The 20,052-nt window shown below is 40.6% G+C and overlaps 1 protein-coding gene across 2 annotated transcripts in view; it reads right to left on the minus strand.

Annotated features, from left to right (window-relative positions):
- Positions 1-5,652: 5,652 nt before the first annotated feature.
- The window catches only part of TBCEL (tubulin folding cofactor E like), a 38,208-nt gene continuing 23,808 nt past the window's right edge, over positions 5,653-20,052 (minus strand). The window contains exons 7-10 of one of the 2 annotated variants that reach the window (XM_029912920.1): positions 18,237-18,363; positions 15,781-15,897; positions 10,552-10,898; positions 5,653-10,517 (exon numbers count right to left, since the gene is read on the minus strand). In XM_029912920.1, the coding sequence (XP_029768780.1) occupies positions 10,580-10,898; positions 15,781-15,897; positions 18,237-18,363 (563 nt within the window). In that variant the 3' untranslated portion in view covers positions 5,653-10,517; positions 10,552-10,579. The other variant, XM_026657916.2, reaches the window with a different exon arrangement.

Genomic DNA, 20,052 nt, shown 5'->3' on the forward strand with positions numbered 1-20,052 from the left:
GACCAAAAATGACGAGCTAGTTAGGTAGTATAATGAAATCACTGATGATAAAACAACTTGCCCTCCAGGTATTCTCAGGGTATATGTACAACATGATTTCAGAAATCAGAAATGAACCAGTATGTTGGAATTAATGAATAGCACCCAGCTCCCAGTGTGTATTCAATCCCCTTATTAATCCAACACAATTCTTTGCTGATCTGCTTCATGTGAGGATATTACTGCAGGCTTTAAGATGAATAGCTTTTCATTGTAAGAAAATGAGAGCGAATTATAAACGGTAGTGTGTTCATATAGTTAGAAGTCTTCAAATGTTGGTTTAACTAATCTTTTGTACTGGGTGGTAATACAATGATCACTTAATATTTTTGATTGGTGTGAAGGAAGCACAAACATGTACACAGCTTGACAACTTCCTTGCTATACAGAAATCAACTATATACAGAAATGGGGAAATGTATCTGGGCAAATTAAAGAGAAATGTTATGTGGTATTTTAATTTCTTTTATGCCTACTATAATTTGTTTTACATTATTAATCAAAGAGGAAGTATGACTACAGTAGCTGCTTTGATTTCATTACTATATCATTTCTATTCATTAAACAGAGGGAAAGGTTTTTTATATACCACTTATATAAAGCTACAGTGTATACACAAAGCACACTGTGGGTGTATGAAATATGTATGATCAGATTCAAGTATAAATTATATAGTGATCTATTTATACAGAGACATAATAATCACACTTCTATATTAAATATATATCTATTCATGCATTATATTACATCTATGTCTATACTCCAACATTATAGACATTACATCTCTATATAACTAAATACATCTATACACCTATTTATATAATGAAGGAGTACACATATATAGCTATGTCTATTTCTAAATATATATATAGATGTAACATATATAACGTAGGCATATAGCTAGATACATTGTCTATATATCTACATATTACTTACACTTGAATCCAATTATAATGATGTTTGAAATAGTGAAACACCATGTATAATCAAGTCGAATGACAGTTCCACACTTCTCCAATGCTTCTCAACGTGTCAATTGCAATTAGATTGAAAAAATAATCTTGCTTACAGCAAAGTTGTTCTGGGGTGAGAAAAATTAATTTAACAATGAAAGGGTTCCGCTGTATTCCTTACTGTAGAAAAGAAGCAAGTATCATGCTAGAATTTTATATAGATCTTAAATCTAAGTCGCTGTGGATTTATTAATTGAGAACACACACAATGACTAGTGGAGAATATAAATGTATTACATTAAAACCTAGAAGATGTACCTCTGGGGAACCATGACAGAAAATAAAAGAAACAATGCTTAATTTGTTCCAAAAAAAAAAAAAAAAAAAGCAATTTTTTTTAAAGTATAAAAAAAATACCAACCTGTTTTGCAGAGAAGGGAAGAAATTAAGTCCGAAATTTTAAATTGAATCTTGATAAACCGGGGGGGAAAACTTATGTCAATGAAGAATACATTTCAGTGCTCTTTTACTAATTATTGCTGATGTCTGAAATGATGTCTCAATCCCTTTTGCTCTTTCAATTGAAAATTCAGTTTTTCTCTGTGTTGTTTTAGGGCCAGAATAGTGTTGAGTTGCAATCAAAACTTTTTGCTCTATTAATTAATGGTAAATTAATCTACAGATCAGATTCTGGGCTGTAAAAGTGGAGAGGTTTCTTTGTGGCAGAAAAAAAACTAATCCTTCAGGTAGAGTTAGATGGAAATGTCAGGAAGTTGGAGCTGGATTTGTGGCTGTTCTGATCAGAATCACTTTTCACTGGGGAAGAAAGAAAAAAAAACAACCCGCAAAAGAAACAAGCCCCTTCCTCCTTTGTGCAAGTGGAAAAAAAGCTTCTATATAGTGTTACAGAATTAGCATTAAACAGCATAGAGATTAAAACACTAAACAAAGTCAGAGCCCTTCAAATGTCCATGAAGTTAATTTTCCATCAAAGTCTTGTTTGAGTTTTCATAAATCAGCTTAGTTCAGCTTTGGCAGAGAGGAAAATAAAAACTATTTAAAGAAAAGTTTTATTCCAAATCTTCTTCAGATTTTATTTCTACTCTGATTCCACCACCCCTAAGAGGGAGTGGGATTGAGCTGGTTTTAAAATCAAAGGATTTTGGCAAAAATTAGTTAATATTTACATTGCAGCAGCATCTAGAAACCAAGTATTTCAGCACTTCATTGTGCTAGGTGCAGTATGTGCACCATAAGTGAAGGTCTCTGGCCCAAACTGCTTATAATCAAAGACCCTGATCCTTGTCCCCAGTTGAAATCAATGGGACTAAGTAGTAGTAAAAAAAAATAAAATAAAAAAAAATCAGCACATGTGTAAGTGTAGTGCAGGATTGGGGCCAATAAATCAAACAAGCTGGCTGAGTAGGAGGAGTAAAAGGGGAAATTTTTGTTTTATTTTTTTTTAAAGGAAGATTTAGGTTTCAGTTCCACAAATACTTCCCCATGCGCTTAATTTCATGCTTGTGCATAGCCCCATTGATTTTATGGGGCTACTGGTGTGTAAAGCCAAACACGGGAGGAAAGGTTTGCAGGGTCTGGGCCTTACAGTAGGTTACCGAGACAAACCCCCTACTTGTGAACCTGATTCCCGGTCTATTGAAGGGAAGAAAGCCCTCAAGGGGGAATCTAGGGCTAGATTCTTCTAATACTACCAGCCATTCAGTGCATTTGGATTCAGTCCAAAGGCAAAAACAAAACAAAACAAACCTCTCTCTCTCTCTCTCTTCAGAAGGCTCTTCACAGATTACCTGCAAAGGGAAAATAAACTGGGCTTGTACTCCTGTGTGCTGCTTTATGATGAATACCGAAAATCGGAGCGTATCCTTTTCTCCTCTGATTGTTTTATGTTTAAAATTCAGCTTCTGTCCGACTCACGAAATTCTATGATGACTAGAGCTGCTTTGATTTTACAGCTTTCCTGACAACTTGGACTGAACTTTCTATCTTCCAGATTTTGCTTTTTCTTTTGGCTCTGGGCCTATCGTTTTGTTCTGCATTGTACCGTGCTGAGCACATTATGGCTAACCAAATAAGTAACAATATTTTACTTTCCCCACTGAGGCTCAAGACAAGCAAATCATTCAAAAAAGGTGGGCTAGAATTTCCAGAGGCTTGTCCTAACTCAAGTAAGTGAAGGTCAAAATAACCACATAGATGGGAACTGGGTCAAATACTTTCCCCAAGTAAGGTTTTCTGAAGCTGATGTTGGAGTCTGGTGGAAAGCGGATTTTTCCAGATAGTAATTTCCTCCAGGGAAGATAGCACCCATCTCCCTATTATACCTCCCTTTATTGCTTAAATTTGTTAGTCTCTAAGGTGCCACAAGTACTCCTGTTCTTAATGCAGGACTGTTGGCCTGGCCCAGCCCTGCTACCTTCATAGAATCTCAGGGTTGGAAGGGAACTCAGGAGGTCATCTAGTCCAAGCCCCTGCTCAAAGCACGACCAATCCCCAACTAAATCAACCTTACAATTGGTGCCTACACCTGTAATCATTCCTCTACCGGGAGCTTTAACTTCTTCTGTGTTTCATGAGAGGTTCCTGACTCGATTTCAAATCTGCCTGACAATTAAACCTAGACTTAGATCCAGGACTCAGAGAAATTAAAGAACGAAAAATACCCAGCAGATGGTTTCCTTCAGCTTTGCCCGTGCAGGATTGCTCCCTCCCCACTGTGAAGAGTGCGCAATCTATTCTAATTGTAAATGTCATACAATGGGGCTCCGGGAGACTACTCTGAAGGAGAATAGATCTCCCTGTCAGGGAACATTTGCTACTATTCAGATTAAATTTTCCCTTTAAATTTCATCCCATTATCCTATTTATCTCTATCACTCCCTTTGAATAGTGGTAGACACTTCAGGTTGCTGTATGGGGGTTTCTTCCCAAAGGTTGGTGTGTACCTAAAGGGTATGTCTACACTGCAATCATGGGCTGTGGTCACAACGCATATAGAGGTACCGGAGCTAGCTTGAATCTAGCCAGCTCTGAAAAAGCAACAGTGAAGTTATGGCAGAGTAGGCTACAGCGCAGGCTGGCTACCAGAGTGATTACCCAGGTGGGCTTGTATAGCAGCCCCAAAATCCATGCTGCTACGGCTTCATTGCTCTGGTACCCAAACTAGCTTGCTTAATGCTAGTTCGGGCATGTCTACTTGAGCTGCAATCACCCCCCACGATTGCGGTATAGACATACCCTCAATCTGGCTGCCAATGCTGGAGAGGACAATTTACTAATTTTGGTACCAGACATAAGAATTTAGTCAAGTACTCTTTACAAGGAAGACAGACAATGAGAGTAATTTTTCATCACTCCTAGGGAAGGCATGTTAAACCATAGAATAATCTGGATTATGTGATTTAATATGCTCAGATTCTTCAGGACAGGTGAGATACAGTGTGCTGCATGTTGACCACAATACACAAAGGGGACTTGGGAGATGCATGGGAACTGGTGATGATTAAACCTTAACCTCTAGGTCACTTGTGGACACCTAGGGCTAGGTCAGCCTTGATCTAAAGTTGTTAGCTGATCGTTGGTAGCACGTGTAGTAATAAAATTTAGCTCTTTTATGCCATTTTTATCTGCAGTTTTCAAAGCACTTAAAAAGGTGATTTACTCCAATTTTACAGGTGGGGAAACTAAGGCACAGGGAGGCAAAGTGACTTGCCCAAGGCCATCTAGCAAACCAGAGGAGGAGCCAGGAATAGAACCCCAAGTCTCCGGAGTCCCAGTCCAGTGCTCTATGGCGTAGTCCCCACTGCTTCCCAGTGACTAAAATGAGTTGGTGGGTCTCGGTCCTGTCCCTGAAAGACGTATCCACTTTAGAAGAAAAAAACCCAAACAACCTGTATATGGTATGAGCCGTCTCATTCTACACGAGAAGTTCTTGTCGGACGTAGCACGGGAGGAAGTTGCTTTGTGTCTGAAACAACGGAACAATTCAAGGTCAGCAGGCAAACCCATACGTCCTTGAGAAAGACTGTTAACAGCCAGAACATTAGACTGGGTGTTTATCTGCTATAACACTGGTTAGCCCACGTGAATCTCCGGGTGTTGCGTTACATGTTAAAGAAACACTATGGGGTTAAGTCTTTCTTCACCTCCACGGGTTCCATCAACGCTAATGCAAACAGCGTGATGTTCCACATCAAGTCAGAAGCCAAAGAAACAACTTCATACTTTTAAAATCAATTTCACGTACCATTTTTATTTGAAGTATTAGCTCCAAGCTATTTACAAATAGCCAAAAAAATATGAAATCCAATAACCTGACCTTAATTTTAGTGCTTCTCTCTTTGCGGATAAAACTCATTTAACTTGAATGGCAGTGTGGTGAGTGGTTGAGGAAGGGGCTGACTAACGGGTCATGGGCTTTATTCCCACTTGTGCCACAACCGTAACACCCTAAGGCAATGTTGTTCAGTGGAGAAATAAGTACAGAAGCTTTGAGACTTTGTAAAGCACAGTAAGAATCCTCAAATAGAAAGTGCTCTATTAAGCCACCGCTATAGTACCTATTACTGTGATATCCACGATTGTATTAAAGGTATTATCACTAGCGTGTAAGTTACCTGATCCCATATAGCTAGGTTTTTATATTGAAGTAATAAATTATTTTGCATAGGTGCTTGGAGCTTGGTGGATGCAGGGAGGAAAAAGGGATGAAGAGCTTAAGGGTAGTTTTTCCAAAGCACTTCGCATTGGCCCAACTCTGCTCTCACTGAAGTCTATGGGAGTGTTACCATTGACTTTAATGGGAGCAGAATTAGGTCAACACTAAAAGCTTTTCAAAATCCAGTGCTAAAGCTGTGGGCTCCTGTTGACTTTGTACCTGTGCTTAAGATAATGGCATGGGAACACTGAGCACTGACAATTCAAAATCACTTTCAACCAGTCTCAACAATAGGAATCTTTCAGGAGCAAGACAATGTGCATTAGCTTTTCGAGACAAGCTGCCTTAACAGATATTTATTGCACCAAGGAATTGATGTTCAAAGGCAGAGGGGAAAGTATGCATGGGGTGGGGGTGCAGAAGTTTTGCTATAAGAAACAAATGAGAAAGTGGTCAAGAAACCCCCTGGACACTTTTTTTGTGTGCGCAAAAGTTCAGATAAGATAAATGATCAAACCAATTACCTAATTGATGCGAGTTCCTCAGCAAACTCTGCCATTGAACCAAAAGCAGATTTTGGAGCAGGAAGCATATTCCCCCTGACTCCAGTACCCAGGAGAGAAACCAGAACACAGGAGAAAAGGGAGGCTTGGAGCATATTTTTTCTTGCTAAAGATTACACAGATTTATAAACAGTGCAAAGAATAGACCTTCACATTTAAATTATATTCAAAAAAGGAAAAACAAAAGAATTTCCAGTAACTTCAGGAGACAAATCAGTGAGGCAGAAGGTTGAGAAATGGCTGACTACCTCCCCCATATAATGGGGAGGGAGTCTGCTTGAACATCTACAAAAAAACACAAACAGTCAAATTATGATGGCACGTGTGCTGAGAATACACACTACAGCTTCTGGGATGCTTTGCATTTTCAAATCTGTACACGGACAAAACTAAAAGCATGTCATTTACAAGCACAAATGGCAACTGATGGAGGAACAATTTTGTACTTGGGATCTATGCTTGGAATCTTTAGGGTCCAATCGACTGCAGGCAAAGAAACCGGTCACACTGTAGAGCAAAGACTATGGGTAGGTCTATACTACATACGTTGAAGGAAGGGGTTTTTCCATCAATGTAGTTAAGCCACCTGAGAGGCCGTGTTAGGTTGACAGAAGAACTTGTCTGTCGACCCAGCTGCATCTACACTGGCGGTTAGGCAAAAAGGCACTCAGGGTGGGAAATTGTTCACAGCCCTGAGCAATGTAGCTAGGTCAATCTAATTTTTAAGTGTAGACCAGGCCTATGATTACATTTGTTAGTGGTTTCCCAAGATCGTGCTGTATGCTAGGCTTAACTGTCCACCCAGAGTACATACTTAACTACCATGAGGGTTAACAGCAGTTTCTAACATACACACATGGATGCATCCTTTGTTACAACTGTACGTCCCATAAATTTGCTGGTTTTAAGCAGTCTAGCTGTACCATCTGGTCACATCGTGGATAATCAAGAGACAAATCAGAAAGCAAAATGTCACAGCATTTAACCTCATTATAAAAAGCTGTGTAATGTTCTGATTTGTAATTCTCACCTAGTTCCCTGTAAACTAGGTAGTCAGAAAATCCACTCTATGTAAAGTACCCAGGGGAGGCTTATATGTATGAAGTAACATCAATAACGAAACAATAGCTGGCAAGAATAGCACTTGGTTAAAGGACACAGGAGGAGCAGTAGCTATTAAGGTTGGGGTTTTTTTTAAATAAACACAACTCTGGACCATATATTGAACTGGGAATGTCTACAAATACAGAGCATTCTGGCATTCTGGACTATTAGGCATTAACTAGAATTAGGTGAAAATTTCTGCAATTTTATTCCCTTACAATTTTAGGCTTCCAAAATTCTATGAAATTGCTCAAAAGCAGCCCGATTTTAAATGGGAATATTGTGCAAAAATAGGACCCAATTTCCAATGGGCAATAAAATTGGAAGATGATCCAATTTTGAACATTTTGAATTTTGTGCAATTCCCGCCCCCCCCCCACATTCCAGGGCGGAGCATCTGGATGTGTAAAACATTTCTTTTTTGGCATGGCCTTTTTTCTTACACAGCTGAAGTCTACTGAAGGTTTTCTACAAAATGCATATTCTGCTGGCTGGACAGATTGTGAATGGTTCTATAATACTGGCTAGAGACAGCCTGTTCCCTAGAGTGGAGAAACTGCAGTGTCTGTGCTGTGGCTTTCGCAAACCTGGGTGGATCATTGATCTGGTTTATACGATAGTGCTAAATCTCAGATAGCTGTGAAGAGGGCGTTATCCTTGTTCATTAAAAACCCTTGTTTTTCTACTCAGTTTTCCCATTCCTACCAGGTACATCATAAAAATAACATTTAACTGTTGTTCAGAGCCAACATGGCGACAGCACCAATTTTGTTTCTGGATATAATCAAAACTTTTCACAGGCAAACAAACTTACAAGCACATACTTGGCCTTTGGTAAGATCTCATCAAATGCTTTAATTGACTTTATTTCCTTCTCTAAAACCAAGTTATTTAATTGTGCTAAAACAGTTGGTCAATAATTAACAGTGTCTCGTTAATACCAGTTACAATGCCATAAATATACCCAAGATAGGTGATTACCGTTCTATAGAATTAGATCAGATATTCCTTTATATCTGCATCAGTCACATAACCTGCACAAGCTTATGACTGATGGGCAACATACTCATACAGTAGGTCAACAGGAGAAATAAGCTTCTAATATTAAACAACCATATCTTCATAAAACTTTGTTTTATAATAAAATATCTTATTAAACACAACTTCCTCTATGTGTATGTATGTATATATCATACATGTGTTGGCTTGGCGTTCCATTGCAGGGCAGCAAATGCATTTTCTGCCCAAATGGGCAGCAAATACATCCTCAGTTATGCTACAGCTTATAAAGTACATTCTGCAACAAGAGTCCTTAAAAGTAAAACTTCATATTACACTGTCACCATTTCATGGTTCTTTATTCTTATTGGATCAAGTCAGGTCATGTGGATTCCATGTTATACATGCAAGCCTTGGTCTGTTTTATATTGCTCTTCTTGATGTTCCCAGGAGATCAATTCTTACAACAGAAGACCAGGCACAAATAATTAACCTCTCTTGAATCCTCTTATTTCCACGTTTACCCTAGATGTGGAACCACTCTCAGCTGAATAGTTCCTAGATACTGAATCTGAAGAGTATGAGATTATATTCCTCCCTGGACAATCCAGGTAAAATATGAAGAGAATACACAACTCCAAGAATATAAAGGAGTTCAGTAAACTCAGACAAAAGCATCATGAGAAAGAAAGTGCCCGGGAAGGGAGAGGATGTTAAAGAACGAAGGTCAGAAGTTCATACGTAACTAGATCCCTGACTCCACTGCTTGAAAAACATTTTTTAAAAATGTAGTTGCTTAAGTCAGTGTAAAGTCTTCAACTTGTCAAGGTGACAGAGGAACAAGGGAGGGCACTGTGAAGGGAAACAGCTGTGTGATTTACAAGAGATACAGAAAAGGGCTGAGGATTTCACAGCAGGATCATAAGAAAGTGACCCAGCTCTAAAGGAAAAAAAAGGGCCTATTTAAAATCAGCACACTATGCCCACGGAGAGTTTGGTGGAGGACACGGGGGAGTGAATCTGGATCATGAACATCTGCTTTACGATAAATGCGAGTGGTTTCTCATCTACTCACCTTCTACAAACTGATGTAAGCAAAACTGATACCTATCTTAAACAGAGGGTCCACATTCAAATGGTAGGGGGAAAAGTGCTAGATTAGGATAGGTTCCTGGAGCAAGAGTAAGAAATAGGACTTTATACTAAGGAATAGACTAAAATCATTCTCCTGACAAAGTCCTTTCTACTCTCAACACAAACTGGCCAAAGGGTAAGTGCTTATTAGTGGATCTTGCAGGCAATAGGGAAAGGACATTCAAAGCAACTCCACTATGCTGTTCAGCATACTGTTGTGCTGTTAATTTGGATTCCCAGTTGACACAAAACCCATCCAAGAACAGCCAGAGTTTTCTGCAAATTAGCATATAAACCTATTTGGCCAAAATACTGTTAATTCCAACCTTTAGTAACATCAGACGTGTCACTCGACTACACATAATGCCAGAAGTCTAGTGAAGTTGAACAGTTTGCACGAGATCTCTAGATAGTGAGTTTTGGGAGTAAAAGATTATTTTATATTTGTACATTTTCTCACTCCCATTTTATTTACTCTTGCAAACGAAGTGTAGTTTAGGATGCTCTGAATACCTGAGTTCTAAATCAGGCTGAATACTGCTTAAAATCCTTTCACTAACCTCAACAACAACAAAAATTTAGAGACATCACTTGGCTGGATAAACAGCAATTCAGCTATTTATAGCCGGAGTCAAATAACTGGGTGGACAAGTGCTGAGTCAAATCTTTAATCTAACAGAAGTACTGACCAAATTCTGCACTGAGCTCTGACTCCCTTACTGATGGACCATAATACCCCTCTTAGCTTGAAGAGCTGACCATTCATGCTAAATTCACGAGTATACCGGAAGAGTAACGAGAACATCAAGGTATCAGACATCCTGAAACACACACACACACACACACACACACACACACACACTGAAGTCAGTTATCTCCTCTTAAGTTCATTCGCATCAGATGGTGGCATGTCTCTTGCAGATTTGGGCACACTACCTGGGCTAAGAAGTCAACTGGTATAAAAACAAAACAAAACAAAACCAAACCTCAACCCAACAACCAACCTAAAAACCCTGCAAAAAGTCTTTAACTTTGTGTGTGTGTGTGTGTGTGTGTGTGTGTGTGTGTGTGTGTGTGTGTGTGTTGGTGTGAATGCACAAAGCCAGAAGAGGTTATTTAGATTTGGGCTCCACAAAAAATTTGTCTCCATCCTGAATACCATAAGAATGTAATGCCCGTGAGTTGTATTTCATCTCCTCGGGACCAAAGGGAGCTTCATGGTCAAAGTAGTAGAGCAACATGTTGCTTGTTGACAAATGCACTACAGTTTTTAATTGTTTCTTTAATTCTGCCACCGTCTGATCTAGACGGATGGATATTTCCTCCACCTTATCTTTGAAGTGAACTTCAACCTTCGCGCTGCTCCGGGGCCGAAGATCCACTACTGCTAAAGGTTCCAGCTTTCCGTATTTTGTTACTAGCTCATGATACCTAGAAAGTAAGAAACAGAAAGCTACGTCATAACTGCTCATACAATTGTCACACTGCTCACAAATTACTTGCGCTCTGTAACTATAATACTGATATCTTCCACCTACAGATCTCCAAGGGGGCCTCTGCAAATAAGTTGAAAGGCTTAATTAATACTTGTGAGTTAAGCATTGTAACCATTTTAGAGATTGGTAAACTGAGACTCAGAGGGGTCGAGAGATTTGGTCAAGACACACAGTGATTCAGCAAGAGCCAAAAAGAGAACCCAGGCATTTTAACTACAAGTCACCCTGCATCTCATTTTAACAACTAGACCACATGGCATTCGCCAGTTAATCTGCAATCAAGTTAAGAGCTAATCAATTAACTTGAGGTGAAATCGCTAGAGAAGACAATCCTCTGTTGCATGAAGAACACGGTTTAAGAATTCAATAATTTAGAAGTAATACAGAGCCCTCCTCATACACTGACACTGTGCATGAACAGCAAAAAATGCACCAAATACCTGGTTTCACACTTGCCACTAAATCTTGGGAGATTTAAGGGAGGTCCTCATTATAACTCACTAACTACATGGGGCAATATTCATTCCAGATGAAATCAATAGACATAAATGGACTTCCACAAAGGATGAATCTAGACCGTGATATTTGTACTCTTATTTTCCATACAATGCTTGGGAAGAGGTACACGTTTTGATACGAATTGCCATACTAGGAACAAAAGCAGAAGGGCCATCTACTATAGTAACCTTGTCTCAGATTATGGCCAAAGCTGCAAAGGAGCAAAGATATTAGACTGAATGGAAGGCAGAATATAGTGTTTTAGAAGAAGGCATTATCAGCAACTCAAGATGTGTATGGAATATCTGTGAACTGCTCTGAAAATATTCATTTCATCAGTTAAGGAAACTGAGAAAAGTTATTCAATAACTGGAAATTATTCTAACAATAGCTTACATCTCTTGCCCAAATACATGACTAAAAAGTATCAGAATTAAATAATACTAAATAATCATAATAATAATACAAAGTACTTTGGTCAAAATTTTCAAAAACTATGAGTTTAGTTGCCTCAATTTTAAAGTACTTCAGACCCTGAAAATCAGGTCCCTTTAAAGTAAGTGCTGCAAACCCATCAGAAGGCCACTTTGATCTGATACAACGTTAGACTTTCTCTGAATCCAACAAGGTGCAGGATGGATCACGGAACTTTCCCTGTCTCGAGGAGGGTGCGGAGAGAAGTAGTGGCTTGGTGGCCACATGGGTTCGATGGAGTTGAGAAAACAACTAAAGGCTTATCCGCATGAGGAAACTGACCAGTAGAACTACAGCCATCTAATTATACCCCTGTTGCTATGCTGGTATCATTCCCCAGAATAAAAAGTGAAAAATGATACCAGAATAAGGTAATTTTTATTCTAGGATTACATCTACCAAGAACTGTACTGCTACAGTTCTGCCGGCCAATTTCCTCATGTAGACAAGCCCTAAGAATGGTCTTGAAAAGGTCCAGCCACACAGAGACGTTCCCTGGAAGAGGCACGTCTCTTCTCTACTCCCCGCCGCAGCTGGTATCTCTCCCATCAGGAAAGAAAGGTAGCATCTCTACTGACGGGCTGGGAAAGTGGCAAAAACTCAACACAAAGTACAAGGGAATTGAAATGACAAAGCTAGAGAGCTGCGGACAGGAGGTAACATTTCAGAGTCTCTCCACAGTGGGCTGCACAGAAAGCTCTTTTTGTTTCCCATCTGACTCAGAGCTTAACGTGATCAGTACTGTGTCACGGCCCCAGTCAGGGGATGATGGAGCCTGGCAATATGGGAACCCCCGGGGACTCATGTTAAATGTAGGAATGTTCCTTCACAACAGCAGGCCCTCTGTCTGCACAGAGCGTGAGGTAATGGCCACAGCGCACTAGGATTTCCCTATCATCTCAGGCAAAACGAGCCTTCAATGGGGAGGAGTGCCCAAATACAGGCCACTGCCCTGTTCTCACAATATACAGGGAGATACAATCAGGCCTATTTAGAAAACCATTAGCTCGGAGAAGAGGAAACATATTCCCCATATTTTACAAACAGTTAAATTAGCATTAATCACCTTGACACCAGGAATGAGGATTTCCCCAGTGCACTTCCTTATGCCTCCAGCAGGAGACAGAGTAAGAGAGAGACCCCACTTCTCCAATTTTGGTCTGACGTATTCCTGGAGGTTTCGTCCCAGGACGTAACCTTTCATTAAAGATTAATCTTTAATTCCTGGAGACGCCAGGACAATCCTGGAGGGTTGTCAACCCTAATATTTGCAGAAAAGGGAACAGAGAGTGCAGCAGACTCAGAAGGTCTGAGTGTACTTGAGCTTCTGCTGCAACAGGGCTGCAGGCGAAAAGTGGGGATGAATAGGGGGACCAGTACAGTGGAGGAGGAGAATGAGGGGAAGTGAAAACACACTGTAAACATGCTGTGTGTTGTGAAACATTAGCCCAATTTCCCCTCTTGGGGAAAGGCAGAAAAAAATCTCTCAGCCTGTTTCTTGTACCATAATCAAATTCTGCAGTAAAACAACTGTATTCCCCCAAATCCATAAAGACTAACACACAGTACTCATTTGGTACTTCGATACCAAGGTAATAGGCACCTCTGAGACTTACATAATCACCTTCCACAGCCTGATAGACACTGACTGCCAGAGAAGAAGAGCCTGAAGAAGTGAACCTGGCTAAAACCGTTTGATGTTCTATGTATGAACAGTGGCCCAGACAAGCACGTAACTCATTAGAAATCCATGGACAAGAGGTGTCACTCAAGAAGCAGGCCTTAGTTTTAAACACAAGCCACTGAAGGATGGAAAGTTATGCTATACATTTCACTCCTTTTCCAATTCATGCAACATGTAGGCTGCGAATACTTACAATGCAACCAGGCTGATTTAAAGAGACAGAATACTATTTTCTTTAAAGATAATAGGATACACCTCTCTAGCCAAGAGAGTCATTTCTGTTTGCAAGCTTTTCATGTACAGACATGTCCAGCTCAGCTGTTTTTGGCAGAATTGCCAGGATCCCTGTATGAGCAATGCTGACTGCATCCCTGCCAATTAATCAGCTACACTTGCTCTTGATCTAACTAGGAACAGACTTTAAAGATAGGTTTGAGAGCAGATGCCAGACTTGGAGGTGTGTGTGTGTGGGGGGTGATAGAGGTAAGAAAATTCACTTCAGAAACAAGGGACACCCGGTGTGTGGGGGGAGGAGATGGGGGGTACAATGGTCCAGGAAGTGAAACCTGAACTCAGCATTGGAGACACCTCAGCCATCTGTAGCATGGTCTGAAAAGGGGCACAAGCTCCCTGGAGTGGAAAAACAGCCTTTAAGGCTGCACAAGTCTCTCAGACAAGCTGTAGGGATGAAGGCATTCAGACAAAGAGCCCATTGATCAGGAAGATGGATGCAATGGTCTTTAAAGGCCAGGAGCTGGAGGGGACACACATTTCTTTCATCTTCCCGTTAGTCTTACACAGATAGTGTAGAGAGATAGCAAGTTGCTCAGTAAAGCTTTCACCCTAAATCTAAATCCTCTTTACAGGAGTTAGATGATTATTACTATTTCAGACTGTGACAGCATCCAGAGGACCCAATTAGAATCAGTTCCACTGTGCTAGATGCGCACAAACACATAGGAAGACACAATCCCTACCGCAAAGCTTACAATCTTCATAGAAGCTTGATGTGTAATTGAGTCTAAACCCCATTCTCCTTCTCTCAGTAATTTATCATTTAATTATATACAGGGCACCCATCACTGTAGTATTTAAGCAGAGATCCCTTTCACTGAAGTCATTCAGGGGCTGCATGCAAGAAACTGTTTAGTTCTTTTAGTACCATCTCCTGCCCCTCCCAAATCACCCTTGGGGTCATTTGTGAATCGAGCCTTCTGACGTAGTGATTGCATAGGTAGGTTCAAACTGCAGAGCTGTTTTGAGGCAGTTTTGCCTCATAGTTAAGTAAGGGACCGACTGTCCTGACGCCTGGATTCTGTTCTCAGCTCTGCAACCGACTCCCTGGGTGACCCATTGTGTCACTTGAGTTCTCTGTACCTTGGTTTACTCATCTACTTCCTTACCTCAGGAAAGGGGTTTGTGAGGCTTCACAGTTTGTAAAATGCACTGGGTCTCTGGATACAATGCTAAATAAATGCAAAGTACTAGGCGCAATGACTTGATGCTTGATCGAGCCTTCCTCATTCCATTAAGAAGCAGTAATCACATGTAGGTACCAAAAGCTACTGACCGCATAGCTGCTATCAAAGTTCATTTGTTTACTGAAATCATCAGATAACAGAGCATATTGTTTTTGGCAAAAAACCCACACAAAACTTGTGATCAGAGTTTTTAGAAGAGGGAAAGCTTTTATCCCTATGTACATTCTACCCACCAGATGGCACGAGGATTAGCCATTTTGTTTTGGCACCAGAAAGAAGTATTAGTATGGGCTTCAAGAGACTCCAGGAGGCAGGGGGATTAGTGAGATGGCAGTGGGGGTTGCCTAGGAGAAGCAATGAGGGTCATGGACAGAACTGTCTAACAGCTCTTGGAAGGGACAGCTTAAGGCTGGATCTGACACACTAGTGAATCAGTAAGCTATCAGACACACCCCACGTAGGAGTGTGGGGGAGATGATCAATGAATATGGACCGAGGGAGGAAAGGATGGTAGGAGGGCAAGGAATTTTTTGGTGTTACAAGGCCCAGCCCTGATTTCCAGTGTCATTTCTCAGCTGTAAGACACACTTTCAGCTGAACACTTTCAAACTGTCTAATGAACATCATTCTCCTTTCCTATGCACTGCGCTTTCTCTGAATTCCAGCTCTGAAGCTCGTACCTGAATGGGACTTCCTCTGGCGGGAAGTCCAGGTAATACCGAATGAAGAATCGCTCAGAGTCCTCTCGCTCCCCATCGGTAATGACACTCCCATTAAGCTTGATGATAGACGGCAATCTGCATGAATACACCGAAGAACACTGTTAATGAGGATACGAAAATCTAGCTGTGATGATCAGCAAGACTCCAGAGCCAACAGCAGAATGTGATTTTATCCTCAGGGCTGCATAGCTTCGATCCCAAGACCTCGCTCTCAAAGTACTATGCAGTGTCTCGGGCAGTAATTAGAATTATGCATTATTTGACTACATTTTTATTTCTGTGCATGTATAATAAATATTTAGCACTTCTCTAGTGCCTGCCCATCAGAGGATTTCAAATCACCTTACAAACATTCGTTACTTACCTCAAAGATAAGTACATTCTTACTATACCCATTGTACTGATGGTTAAACTGAGGCATGGAGAACTTAAGTGGCTTACCCAAGCACCATGACTCAGCGGCAGAGCCAGGAATCAAAGTAGCAGCCGTGTTAGTCTGTATCCGCAAAAAGAACACGAGTACTTGTGGCACCTTAGAGACTAACCAATTTATTACAGCATAAGCTTTCGTGGGCTACAGCCCACTTCTTCAGATGCATAGAGTGGAAGTACGCATACCAATTGTAAGAGGCCAGTCAATTGAGATGAGCTATCAGTAGCAGCAGAAGAAAAAACTTTAGCTCATCTCAATTGACTGGCCTCTTACAATTGGTATGCGTACTTCCACCTTTTCATGTTCTCTGTATGTATAAATATCTTCTGTCTGTGTGTTCCACTCTATGCATCCGATGAAGTGGGCTGTAGCCCACGAAAGCTTATGCTGAAATAAATTTGTTAGTCTCTAAGGTGCCACAAGTACTCCTGTTCTTAGAGCCAGGAATGCAATCCAGGAGTCCTGACTCCCAGGATTAAGCATTAGATTTTCAAAAGTGACTAATGATTTTTGGGTGGCTCACTTGAGACACATGAAAGCAGCCTACCAACCACCCTTTGAAAATAGGGCCCCTTTAAGGCATCTCAAATTGGTCCCCCAAAAGCATAAGTTACTTCTCAAAATTTAAGCCATTGCCTCCTACATCCTATGGAGAAACAGTTCCTTCAATTAAGGTTCATTTTGTGGTCTAATCAGGATATACATTTCCTTTTAATAAAATAATACAGTATATTAATATGGGTCAGTGTATTGCAGGTATTAATTAGAGCTGATCAACACTTGTGGAAACCTTTTTTTTTTTAAAATAATTTTTGAAAAAAAGTTTTATTTTGCTCAAAAATGTTCCATACAATTAAAAAAAAAAAAAATCAGTTATTGAAATAAATAAATAAAAAAATAAATAAAATCACAAATTTTCTATTTCCCTTTCCCACCTTTTTCCCCAGTGGGGGGAAGATGAGGGGGTGATTGTCGAAAAACAAAAAATTCCAAAAAATAAAAACCAAACAAAATGAAAACTTTGTTTCCTCCAAAATATTCCATGGATATTTACCTAGGGTTTTCCTACCAGCTCTAACAGGTACACAGTAATACGTACTATTCTACAGTACATAATTGCTTTATAGTGTATAGTATAGCATATATAATTATTGCACTTAGCTCACTCACACCAAAAGGGGTAGCTACACATTTTAATCCTTTAGGGCACCCCCAACCAAGAATCTTACCCCGCTTCCTGAACAGCTACATATCCCACCCACTGGAAACGAGGGACTCCAGGAGGCATAATCCCAGGTCTCATGACCTTGATGCTACCCTTTCATCACATACTAAATGTTTTATTTAAAACACAAGGGATTGGAAATGTGGAAACATTCTCAAAGCAATATTTATTGTACAAATAGAAAAGCAATCCAACAAATATTTCCCCAATGTCTAACTTGGAAATAGCCAGTGATGCTGATTCTGTACCCATTGAAACCAGTATTTAGAATTTCTAATGGACAAATACGACTATATTATTCAGAGGTTTAAGATCATCCTAAATAGCCCAATTGTTTTGAGGGCCTGCTTCAAGGCCCATTTTAAAGTCAATAGTCTTTGGACCAGTACCCATAGTTCCTGACAGACTAACGTCTATGACAGGAGCCTTCTGTTTAGACTGTTTCCACTTCCATGTTCCCTTCTAGTACTGCAGAAGTTCCAAGTCCTTCCGCAGCTAACATTATATAAGAATGGCCATACTGGGTCAAACCAAAGGTCCATCTAGCCCAGTATCCTGTCCTCCGACAGTGGCCAATGCCTGGTGCCCCAGAGGGAATGAGCAGAACATGTAATCATCAAGTGCATCCATACCACATGAATCTGCAGTGCCCCAACACACTCTTCATCTCATTTCCCACCCCCCAGAAGTTGATCATCTCAGATCATGTGATTGTGCAGTATGTTTTACTGAGCAGAGCAAACTGAAACACCAGACCTGGCTATTAACAGCTTCCTCCGCTCTTCGGTGGTGTAGGACTGCAGAAGAGGGATTCCTAGCAGTCTCACTTCCTCGAGCTTGGGGAAAGAGTTTAGTTTGTCAATGTCTTCCCAGCAATGCAGACCTGCTTTAAGAAATGAGTTGTTTAAACACACAGGGGATATACAATATATCAAAGAATACCAGATATAGCCAAAGGGCACACAAGACAGGTGTAGTCAATTCGTCCATTTTATCATCCATTTATCGTTGTGTTATTTAGCATACGAGTTGACCGTAACACTATTTCATGGATCTCAACACAGGAGAACGACAATCTAAGTGTGTTTGACAAGTCAGTGCATTTCTGGTGAAATGCTAGAGACTGAATTCCCTTATTCATGCACATGAAGGAGCAGCATTAGCTCACCCATGCTGTCCTATCAGTCCGGAGGGACAATCTCCGAGGGGAGTTCAATCTCCATGGCCTATTCAGTCCTTGGCATCTCTGCTGAATGACAATTAGCATAACTTGTTATGGCCGTTTTGATAAAAAGGACTCTGGTTAGTACTGCTGAAGCCAGACTTGTGTCACTTCAGGGACCACCAAGCAGCCATCAAATGGTAATTTTCAGGGACTACCAAGCTAGGTCTGGATTTGAACTCGTGACCTGCAGGTATCCTATTCCCATGAGCCATCCAGCCTTTTAATGAAAATATTTTCACCCAATTCCAGCTTTCTGCAGATCTGTACTGGTTTCTGAGAATTGAAGCAAAGTTGTGAGGACAGCTGGGGATCAGGTGACAATCTATTTGATTGTGTGTTCAAGATTAACTCCGATGCTTATCTTTGCTTCCTTTTGCTGTGGCAGAAGATAGATGGTTACATAGGATACTTCTTACATGCACGGTCTAGCCGTTAAGTCTAACGTACCAAGTATTACACGCGTCTACTAGAAATTGGTGGGAGGTTTTCACTATAATAGATAAAAGGAAATCAGCATCTCTAAAAAATTAAAGGTCTGATTTAAGCAAACCCAAGTCACGTAATCAAGTAAAGGTCAGACACTTCTGTTGTTCCAGGGACTGCAGCGGTCTCAGAAGGTAAGTGATCATTCAGACCAGAATTGCAATTCCTTTGTGTAGCGGGGCATATTGTAGAGAGATATTTGTCCCCTTCTTCCATGTCAAGTGTAATATCCTGTGCAAGTCAACTTGCGATTAAAATACATTCCCTGGGCAATGAACTCAGCCATGCATGCATACCACACGCACTGGGATATAAGTAACATCTTGTGATACTGGCTCAAAACCCTTCCCGCTTCCACCTGTGGATCACTCAGCTGGTGGGGATAGTAGAGAATGACTGATAGAGGATGAATATGACCCAGTCACCTAATTAAACTATTGCCAAGAACCTGGCCTTTGCAGGTCAAAATGCTACTGTGCCTGGGAGAAAGCTAACAGAGGCAATTGCATTTGAAAAGGGAACAGCTTATTTATACTGCTGGAGGTGTCCACTCTGAGAAGAAAACCTGGTTGAACTCCCATCATCCCACACTGAGATGTTCCATCACAACTCCTGTGAAAACCAATCACCTTCAAATCACTGGAGATCTCTGCTAAACCACAGCAGCCAGCAAGACAAGAAGCAGGTTTAAGCAGGACCAAGTTCTTCAATATTTAATATGCAAAAGCCTCAGTAATATCAACTGACAACAGCTGTTGCAGGGGCAGGAACAGCAGGTATTAGACTGGGACATGCAGAAACAAGGCTTAACAAAATGATTTAATGTAGGCAGAGGAATGAGTAATAAACCCAGAAGTGTATGGT

Source organism: Terrapene carolina, unplaced genomic scaffold (genome assembly GCF_002925995.2).
Source record: "Terrapene carolina triunguis isolate 2854851 unplaced genomic scaffold, T_m_triunguis-2.0 Scaffold374, whole genome shotgun sequence".
Classification (NCBI taxonomy): domain Eukaryota; kingdom Metazoa; phylum Chordata; order Testudines; family Emydidae; genus Terrapene; species Terrapene triunguis.